Source organism: Tupaia chinensis, unplaced genomic scaffold (assembly GCF_000334495.1).
Source record: "Tupaia chinensis unplaced genomic scaffold, TupChi_1.0 Scaffold000438_1, whole genome shotgun sequence".
NCBI classification, from domain to species: domain Eukaryota; kingdom Metazoa; phylum Chordata; class Mammalia; order Scandentia; family Tupaiidae; genus Tupaia; species Tupaia belangeri.
In genome coordinates, this window is record NW_006159943.1 from 1,254,299 (window position 1) to 1,264,980 (window position 10,682).

Consider the following 10,682-nt stretch of genomic DNA (forward strand, 5'->3'; position numbering starts at 1 on the left):
AGGATGGTCACGCCGCAATCCCTTCTCCTCCATTCTCCTCTCGGGATCTTGGGCACGCACGCACACGTGCCCAGCGTGAGTTTAATCCACCAGTCTGGGACTTGAACCATACATGGGAGTTCAGCAACATAGCCATTACCCTAACTGCTGGTCCCCCCAGCGTGATTTTCAAGCTGAAGAGATCCAGTCATCTTAATATCACACAACCTGGTGGCCCCAGAGGGAACTTTCTTTTTTTTGGAGAGGTTTTTGCTACAGGTCGCATGTGCTCGCCAGAAAGAGAGAGAAAGAGAGACAGAAAGCAAGAAATCACCCCCCAGGAGGGATGGCCACACCACAATCCCTTCTCCTCCATTCTTCTCTTAGGATCTTGGGCACGCACGCACACGCGCCCGGCGTGAGTTTAAGCCACCAGGTCCAGGACTCCAACCGAGGTCAACTACATGGGAATCCAGCAATGTAGCCATTACGCCAACTGCTGGTCCCAAGGGAACATTTTTTAAATGTTTTAAATTTTTTTTCTTATTGCCAGAGGGTGTGTGGGCTCACCAGAGACAAAGAGAAAATATCTCCCTATGGAATATGGTCACACACAATTCCTTTCTCCATTTTGTTGGAATTTTGGGCACACATGCGTGCACACACACACGCACACACATACACATATGTGACTGGTCCTGGTGTGTTTCTCCAGCTGCTGAGCCTAGGATTCAAATTATGCCATTGGCCATGTAGAATCTGGTTCCCCTAACTACTAGGTACAGGGCTGGCCCTGTTACTTTCTTTTCTTTTAAAGATATTTTTTGCCATAGGGTACATGCACTCACCAGAGAGAGACAGACAGACAGACAGAGGGAAAGGGAAATCACTTCCTAAGGGGATGGCCATGCCACAGTCCCATTTCTTCCATTCTCCTCTTGGGATTGTGGGCATGAACGCACAAGCACCCAGCATGATCGTCAAGCCACTGGGTCTGAGACTTGAACTTCAGTAAGCCACGTGGCAGTCCAGTGCCTTGACCGCCATGCCAAATGCTGCCCCACCCCACCCCAATACTTTCTTTAATGGCATTCTTGTCTTGTTTCATGTATATGATACTTTCTCTTTAACTGAGATAATTATGGATAGTTTTTTAATAATTATTTTATTTAACTTTATTCATTCATTCAGAGGGACAGAGAGAGAGAGAGAAAGTAAGAAAGCAAGCCACCAGGTCCAGAACTTGAACTGCTGTTGGCCATGTGGGAGCTTAGTATCCTTAACCACATGCCACCTGGTGGCCCAATAGGTTTTTTTTAATAATTATTATCATTGTTAATTATTATTGTTGTTCTTGTTTGACCAGGGAGAGACAGAGAAAGACAGAGACAGAGACAGAGAAAGCAAGCCACTAGGTCTGGGACTTGAACCGCAGTCAGCCAAGTGGGAGTTCAACACTTTAACCACCACATCACCTGCCAGTCCCTATTGGTAGCTAAAACCTATCGAGTGTTCTTCTTCCTGTACTTTCTCAGTCTTCGTGTCCTTTTTCATCTCCATCTCTCCTGTGAGAGGCTTTCCTCAGCATATAAGCCTTGTTTAAGAATGAGGAGTTGAAAAGCTACCTTGTGGCCCTGGGACGTGGGTGGGCTCATCAGCTGGAAACTGGAAGTCAGAATCCTCTGACTGGGCAGTTTGCAGGGAGCCCCTGATGTCAGATTCCTGAGGTCTTTCCTCTCGCGCTGAATGATTTTCCAGTGGAGCGTCTTCCAGTATCACCTTTGGAGGATTAAGCCTGGCGGCCTCTCTTCTGGGAGAAATAGGGCTGGCCGTCTTGGACGTCCATGCGCAGGGGCCTCTAGCCTGATTCCTACACGGTACCCCTGCCCGTGACTATGCTTGGTTGCCCCCCAAGCATAACCTTCTGTTTCATTTCCCCTGGAGAAAAAACAAAAAATGAACAAATAGAAAAAACCTTTATTTTTTTCAGAGATTGAAGAAAGTAGTCGTCCGCTACACCTGGAGGAGGGGAGGGACTGGTTTTGTTTTTGTTTTGATTTTTAAGCTTTTTGCAATAGGGCACATGTGCTTCCGAAGAGAGACAGAGGCGAAATGAGAAATCAACCCCCAGGGGGGATGGCCATGTTGCAATCACTTCTCCTCCAGTCTCCTCTTGGGATTTGGGGGATGTACACACACACGCCCAAAGTCATTTTCAAGCCATTGGTCCAGGTCCAGGACTTGAATTGTGGTCGACCATGTGAGAATCCAGAGCCTTAATAACTATGCCACCTGCTGGCCCCAGGGATTAAAAAAATATATTTATGGGACCAGCAGTTAGCATAATGCCTATGTCGCTGGACTCCCACGTAGTCGACCGCGGTTCAAGTCCCGGACCCGGTGGCTTAAACTCACGTTGGGTGCGTGTGCATGCGTGCCCAAGATCCCGAGAGGAGAATGGAGGAGAAGGGATTGCGGCGTGGCCATCCCCCCTGGGGGGTGATTTCTCGCTTTCTGTCTCTCTATCTCTCTCTGTCTGTCTGGCAAGCGCATGTGCCCTATAGCAAAAAACATCCTCTCCCCCCAAAAAAAGAAAAAATATATATTTATTTTATGCTATTTATTATTATTTTTATTATTTTAAATTTGATATAGATCACCTGTGCTCACTAGAGAGGGAAGGAGAGAGAGAGAGCAGGAAAGTGAGAAAGCAAACTGCCAGGTCTGGGCCTTGAATTATGATTGGCCATGTGGGAGTCCAGCACCTCAACCAACACACATGCTGGCCTGGTAATTTTCTTTTCTTTTCTTTTTTTTTGGAGAGGTTTTTTGCTACAGGGCGAAAAACCTAGACTCCATATAGGAGTCTAGTGCCTTAATTACCATGCCACCTTCTGGCCCAGGATTTTTTTTTAAATTTTATTATTATTTATTTAATGGATTTATTATTCTTCAATTTGACCAGAGAGAGACAGAGAGGTCAAGAGGAAGTGTGAGAAAGCAAGTCACCAGGTCTAGGACTTGAACCATGGTCAGCCATGTGGGAGTCCAGCAACCTAACCACCATGCCACCTGCTGGCCCTGTGGCCTAGGAATTTTTTTTTTTTTTTGAGAGATTTTCACTGTAGGACGCGTGCACTCGCCGGACAGACAGAGAGAGACATAGAGACAGAAAGCGAGAAATCACCCCCCAGGGGGGATGGTCACGTCGCAATCCCTTCTCCTCCATTCTCCTCTCGGGATCTTGGGCACGCACGCACATGCGCCCGGCGTGAGTTTTAAGCCACCGGGTCCGGGACACGAACCGCGGTCGACTACGTGGGAGTCCAGCGACATAGCCATTACGCTAACTGCTGGTTCCCGTGGCCTAGGAGTTTTTTAAATTAAAAACAATTATTTTCTTTATTTGTGATAGAGCACTTGCATGTGGGAGAGTGAGAGAAAGAGAGAGATGAGCACCCTTCACAGGGTCTGGTTGCCACGATCCTTTTCCCAGTCTTCTAGTCCATTGGATCTTGGGTACTTCCTGGGTGAAGGATTCCAACTGTGGTGGCCATGTGGTATCTGGCATTTCTTTTTTTAAAATTAATTATTCATTTAATTTTATGTATTCATTCATTTATTTTTTAATTCGACCAGAGAGGCAGAGAGAGAAAGGAAATGAGAAAGCAAGCCGCCAGGTCTGGGACTCCAATAGTGATGGGCCATGTGGGAGTGTCCAATGCTCTAACTACCACACCACCTGCTGGGCCCTGGTATCTGGCATTGCTCGAACAATGTTACCACTGAACTACAAAGCTGGGGCTTAACTTTTTGTTAAATAACTTTTAACTAGTCTTTTTTTCTTTCTTTCTTTTTTGTAGAGTATTTGCCTCAAGGCACATGCACTTGCCAAGATAGAAAGATAGAGACAGTGTAAGAGAAAGTGAGAAATCACCCCCCAGAGGGATGGCCACTCTGCAATCGGTTCTCCTCTATTCTCTTGCTGGGATCTTGGGCACACATGCACATGGCTTGAGTTTTAAGCCAAAAATTCTGGGACTTGAACCATTGTTAGCCATGTGGGAGTCTAGTACGCCATCTGCTGGCCTGTTGACTAGTCTTTATTTTTTGTGTAACCACTTCTCCCCTACCACCAGCTTCTCATTCACTTCTAGACCTGCTTGATGCCACCACCCCTGAGGTTTTTCAGACTCCCTAGAGATCAGATTGAGTCCTGTATTCCCCAAAACCAGCTCGGTTCTCAGCTCTGTGGATGGGCCAGGTTATTACCTCTGCTGCTCTCCACCCACCTTCCAGAATGTTGTTAATGTGTTGGCCTCTTCCTGAACACTACATCTTCGTGGGTTCAGATCTTTTCAAAATTATCTTTAGTTGTACCAGCAAGTGGCATAGTGGATCTCACATGGCCGACTGCATGGTTTGAATCCTGGACTGGCAACTTGAAAATCATGCCAGGGGGCTAGCAGGTGGTGTGGGTTTTTGAGGTGGTGGATTCCCACGTGGCTAACCATGGTTTGAGTCCCAGACTGGGCAGCTTGCTTTCTCACTTCCTCTTTCTCTCTGTCTCTCTTTGGTAAGTGTGTGTCCTGTGGCAAATTAAAGAGTGATAATAATAACAAATAACATTAATTATTATTTGGGAGATTTTTTTTTTTTTTGGTATAGGGTGTGTGTGCTTGCCAGAAAGACAGAGAGAGAGAGAGAGAGAGAGAGAGCGAAAAATCGCCCCCCCGGGGGGATGGCCATGCCACAATCCTTTCTCCTCCATTCTCCTCTCAGGATCTTGGGCACCTATGCACACACGCCAGGCATGAGTTTAAGCCACTAGGTCTGGGACTCGAACAGTGGTAGACTACATGCAAATCCAGCGACATGGCCATTACACCAACTGCTGGTTAACTTTATTTATTTATGTATTTATTTTTTAAATGTAGGACTCATTTAGGGTATTTTTTTTAGAAATTATTTTTATTTAACTTTATATATATTAAATTTGACCAGAATGGGACAGAGAGAGAGAAAATGAAAAAGTAAGTTGCTAGGTCCAGGTCTCAAACCATGGATGACCATGTGAGAGTCTAACACCTTTAACCACCATGCCACCTGCTAGCCCCTATTTATTTAGGTATTTTTAATTAATTAAGAGTCCAGCGACATAGCCATTACACCAACTGCTGGTCCCAATTTATTTATTTATTTTAATTTTACCAGAGAGGGACAGAGCAAATGAGAGTGAGAAAGTGATAAAGCAAGTTGCCAGGTCTGGGACTCAAACCACGGTCGACCATGTGGGAGTCCAGCCCCCCAACCACCATACCACCTGCAGGCCCCCAAAATAATTCTTTATTTACTTTATTTATTTTTTTAAAGAATTCTTTCATTTATTTGTTTATTATTATTTTCACATGAATTTTGCCAGAGAAAGATGGAGGGGAAGAGAAAGCAGGCCGTCAGGTCTAGGACTTGAACAGCAGTCAGCCGTGTGGAAATTGCAGCGCCCTAACTACCACAGCCACCTACTGGTCCCCCCAAAAAATAATTCTTTAAAAAAAAGGAGAAAACAACCTTTCGGTGGGCCAGTTGATGGCATGGTAGTTAAGGTCATTGGATCCCACATGGCTGACCCTTGGTTCAAGTCCTGGACCTCATGGCTTGAAACGCATGCCGGGTGCTTGTGCATGCATGTCCAAAATCCCCAAAAAAGACAGAAAAGGAGAAGGGATTGCAGTGTGACCATGCTCTGTGGGAGGGTGATATCTCACTTTCCTCCTCCTCCTCTCTATTGCTCTGGCTAGCACATAGAGCCTCTGACAAAATTTTTAAAAATTATTTAATTTTATTTATTAGTAGTAGTAGTACTATTCAATTTGAGCAGAGAGAGACAGAAACAGAGAGAGAAGGAGAGCAAGAAAGTGAGCCACCACCAGGTCTGGGACTTGAACCCCGGTTACCCCATGTGAGAGTCCAGTGCCTTAACCACCATGTCACCTGCCAGCCCCAAAGCTCTGACAAAATTTTAAAAAACAAAATAAACAACTTCCTGGAGCTAGCCTGTGGCGCAGTGGTTAGGTGCTGGAGCCCATATAGCTGACTACATAGTTTGAGTCCTACACACTGCGACTTGAGAAACATGCGACGGACGTGTGAGTGTGTGTGCCCAAAATCCTGAACGGAGAGAGAAATGGAGGGATGGGATTGTATGTGATCATACCCCATGGGATGCACCCCTAGGATGCTTTCTCACTTTCCTTTTTCCTCTCTGTCTCTCCACAGTGAGTACACATGCCCTCTGGGAAATTTTCCTTTTTTTTTGAGAGAGATATTTTTGCTCTAGGGTGCATGTGCTTGCTTGACAGAGTCAGGGAGACTGAAAGTGAGAAATCAGGGGGGATGTCCCCCAGGGGGTATGGCCACACCACAATCCCTTCTCTTCCATTCTCCTCTCAGGATCTTGGGCACACACGCACACATGCCCAGAGTGAGTATTAAGATGCTGGATCCAGGACTTGAACTGTGGTCCATTACATGGGAGTCCAGCAACGTAACCATTATGCCGTCTGCTGGTCCCAAGGGAAATTTTTTTAAAGAATTTATTTATTTATTTATTTTAAAAATTTGATCAGAGAGGGACAGAATGAGAGAGAGAGGGAAAGTGAGAAGGCAAGCTGCCAGGTTTGGGACTCAAACTGTAGTCAGCCATGTGTGACTCCAGCGCCTTTAACCACCACACCACCTGTTGGTCCCCTTCTACCTAGTTTCCAAAGCAGTAAAGTGAGAGTTGGAGAAGATAAGTGATTGCCCAAAGTCACCAGAGAGTAGGTTGGGAACCTAGACTTGCAAGCAGGTGTTAGAAGTTTGATCGTGCAAGGCATAGCAGCTGAAGGTTGGACTTGACAGTCTAGTTTCTCAAAATGGTGCTCAGTACCTGCTTTCCAGCCAAAGGTCCAGATTTCTGGGCTCCACCCCATGTATACTGGAATTTCTCAGGCTGCAATTCAGAAATTTGTTTTGTTTTTAGTTTCCTGTAGGGCATGTGCTCTTGCCCAAGGGGGACAGAGAGCCAGAGGTTATCCCTGGGTGGGAGGGGGAATTGGCCACACCTTAATCCCTTCTCCATTTAAAAAAAAAAATTATTTATTTATCCATTCATTGTTTTTTTAATTTGACCAGAGTTAGACACAGAGAGAGAGAGGGAAAGTGAGAAAGCAAGTCACCAGGTCCAGGACTTGAACCGTGGTTGACCATGTGGGAGTGTCCAGCGCCTTAACCACCATGCTTCTTCATTCTTCTCTCAGCATTTTGGACAGGCATGTACACACGTACACATGCCCAGTGTGATTTTCAAGCCCGAGTCCAGGTCTTGAACTGTTCAGTTGACTGTGGGATCCAGCTGCCTTAACCTCCACATCACCTGCTGGCCCAATAATTTATATTTTTCAGAAGGCTTCCTAATGATTCTTACACAGCTTTAAATTTGAACAGAGGTACACAGAAAAAAAATGCATTGGGTAGGGCCAGCAGGTGGCATGGTGGTTGGGACACTAGACTTCTATGTGGCTGACCGTGGTTTAAGTCTTGGACTTGGTGGCTTGCTTTCTCACTTTCCCTCTCTCTTTCTGATGAGCACATATGTCCTACAGCAAACTTAAAATAATAATAATAATAATAGCAGTGGCCAGCAGGTGGCATGGTCGTTGGGGTATTAGACTCTAACATGGTAGACTATGGTTCGAGTCCCAGACCTGGCGGCTTACTTTTTCACCCTCCCCACCCTCTCTCTCTGGTGGATGCACATGCCCTATAGCAAAATTGAAAATTAATATCAATAATAAATAAAATAAATATAATTATTACAAGTAATAGTAGTAATAAATAAAATAAAATCATTCTTAGAAGTAATAATAGTAATAAAATAATTTTAAAAATGGGGTTGGCATGTAGTGTGGTGGTTAGGGTGCTGGACTCCCACATGGCTCACTGTGGTTCAAGTCCTGGACCTGGCAGCTTGCTTTTTTTTTTTTTTTAAATTAATTTGTTTGTTTATTGATTGATATCTTTTCAGAAGTTCTTGCCTGCACACACACCTGGCATGAGTTTAAGCCACAGGGCCTGGGACTTTTGAACCACAGTCAACTACATGGTAGTCCAGCAACATAGCCATTATGGCAACTGCTGGTCCCGTGGAAGCTTGCTTTTTCATTTTTTCTCTCACGTGAGGGCACGTGTTCTATATCAAATTAAAGACTAATAACAATAAATTAAATTAAATTAAAAGAGGGACCAGCAGTTAGCATAATTGCTATGTCGCTGGACTACCATGTAGTCGACCACAGTTTGAGTCCCAGACGTGGTGACTTAAACTCACGCTGGGCGCGTGTGCGCCCAAGATCCTGAGAAGAGAATGGAGGAGAAGGGATTGTGGCGTGGCCATCCCCCCTGGGGGGGTGATTTCTCACTTTCTGTCGCTCTTTCTGGCAAGCACATGTACCCTATAGCAAAAACCTCTCCAAAAATAATAAATAAATAAAAATAAAATAAAATAAAATAAAATAAAATAAATTTAAAAACTGCCTTGAGCACCCAGAGCAAGGAGCAGAAAAGATCTAAGGAGGCTTCAAGGAGATGGTGGCATGTGAGTTTCTCTGTGAAGGCTAGGTGAGATTTAAACACGTGGGATGGTGGGAAGGAAGGGGCCTGTCTCAGGCTTGTTGCATGGCGGTTTCAGGCTTGGGCCTTTCACTATCCCTTTTCACTGCTGCCATCCTCATTGTTCTCCTCCTGATCCTTCCATCTTCCTTTTCTGCCTCCTCCTCAAACCTAAAAGTTGAGCCCGTTTTCACAGGCTGAGCTGCGTAGGATTCTCTGCACTCAGCGAGCAGGGAGGTGCTGCCCACGTTAGTGGATTAGCAGGTAAAGAACACACAGAGACAGGGCTGACATAGAGGACACTCAGTCACTGGCAGACAGTTGGGGCAAAAATGGATGAACAAGAAAGAGACAATCACCGCCAGACAGGGAAGAACAGGCGCAGAGCCCTTCTCGGCAGATAGAATGAGCTGGAAAAGGAGTCATGAACACAAATGGATACACAGAGACAAGTCTAAGAAGGTCACACACAGGCAAGAGGAACGGCGCACACCGACATAAAGGGATGCTAGACACCTGCAGGTGGAGAGTGGGGGGCACAGGCAGTAGGGATGTACTCTCAGAAGGGGCCTGGGCCATAGCCGACCCTATTACCCCTGGGTAGAGGGGTAGCCCCAAGTACCTGGCCCTGGCTTCCAAGTCCTGCCCCTATTTCTGTCTCACTAGTTGCCGCATTGTCAGGCCAAGCTTCAGGCTCCAGGCTCCAGGCTCCAGCTCCAGGCTCCAGGCTGCAGGGTGAAGTGTGCTCCTGGCTGTGCACCCTGGTCATGGGCCTCCTCCCTCTTACGTCACATTTACTGTATTTCAGCGCTCAGATGTTTATCATCAGCCAGCCTCGCTTCTTCCTGGCTTGCAGCCCACTTCGTACGGGTCCCTCGTGCCCAGCCTCTTTTGGATGTGCTTTATTCTAACTCACAGTCTCAGCCAACTCGGGAGCTTCAACAGCTCATTTACGGATTACGTTTCCTTTAAGCCCTTCTCCATAGTCCGCCAACCTTCCCACACTTTCTCTCATTCCCGACACCACTTGCAGTTACTAAGCGCACCATATTTCCCATAAATCGTAGCGCCCAAGGGGCTCCCTGGGGAACTTCAAGTACCGAAATGCTCTCCTTCCCGTCTCTGCGACTACCGAAGTGACCGATGGGGCGTGTAGTCGCCTAAGACTTACCCGGAGACCCATAAAAACTACTCATCCCGGGAGTCCCTGCTCTAGAGGCGGGTTTTCCTCCTGTCTTTCTGCGCGCCCCTTAATCCTCCTTGGGGACTACAAGTCCCGTCGTGCCTTGCGCCTGGATCTCTGCGGCAGAGAATGGGGCTGTGGCCAAAGTGTTCTCTGGGAGTTGTAGTTCATACATTGATGAGGCGAGGAGGAGGCGGAGTGACTCGGCGGCCATTAGCTGTGTGTAGTTGCCCCGGACTAGGAGCATAAGTGAAGGGGGAAGCCTTATTCGCTGGAAATCAACTGTGGCCATGGGCTTCTGCTGGAACTCGCAGTAGCGTACGGAGCAGACGGGCTTTTCAGTTCCCCACCCCGCCCATTGGCAGGGCCTACTAGGCCTCTGAGCATCCCCGGTCTCAAGTAGGCCTTGTCTGCCGGCAAGGGCGCCCCAAAGGCGGGAGGCGCCATGTCGCTGGTTGCTTACGCCAGCAGCGATGAAAGTGAGCCGGATGAGGCTGAGCCAGAGCCGGAGCCGGAGCCAGAGGAAGAGGAGGCGGCGGCCCCTACGTCTGGGCCCACTTTAGGAGGCTTGTTCGCTTCTCTCCCCGCACCCAAAGGTCCAGCCCTGCTGCCCCCGCCTCCCCAGATGCTGGCCCCAGCGTTTCCCCCGCCGATGTTGCTGCCCCCACCCAGCGGAGACCCCAGGCTCCAGCCTCCTCCTCCCTTGCCCTTCGGCCTGGGAGGCTTCCCCCCACCTCCAGGCGTGAGCCCTGCTGAAGCGGCGGGAGTTGGGGAGGGACTGGGATTGGGGCTGCCCTCGCCCCGAGGCCCTGGCCTCAGTCTGCCCCCCCCTATCGGCGGGGCCCGGCCCCCCCCTGGGCTTCCCCAGCCC

At 47.6% G+C, this 10,682-nt stretch overlaps 1 protein-coding gene and 1 long non-coding RNA gene across 2 annotated transcripts in view; one reads left to right on the forward strand and one right to left on the reverse strand.

Annotated features, from left to right (window-relative positions):
• Positions 1–1,402: 1,402 nt before the first annotated feature.
• On the reverse strand, positions 1,403–9,878 carry LOC106735567 (uncharacterized). The gene is made up of 3 exons (XR_001370871.2): positions 9,251–9,878; positions 6,908–6,970; positions 1,403–1,917 (listed from the first exon to the last, which is right to left on the reverse strand). It is a non-coding gene; the product is annotated as an uncharacterized LOC106735567 (long non-coding RNA).
• A 137-nt stretch (positions 9,879–10,015) lies between these two features.
• The window catches only part of PRCC (proline rich mitotic checkpoint control factor), a 37,163-nt gene continuing 36,496 nt past the window's right edge, over positions 10,016–10,682 (forward strand). Inside the window, exon 1 of the mRNA XM_006155210.3 lies at positions 10,016–10,617. Coding sequence (XP_006155272.1) covers positions 10,257–10,617 — 361 coding nt within the window. The 5' untranslated portion in view covers positions 10,016–10,256. The remainder of the gene's footprint in view (positions 10,618–10,682) is intronic.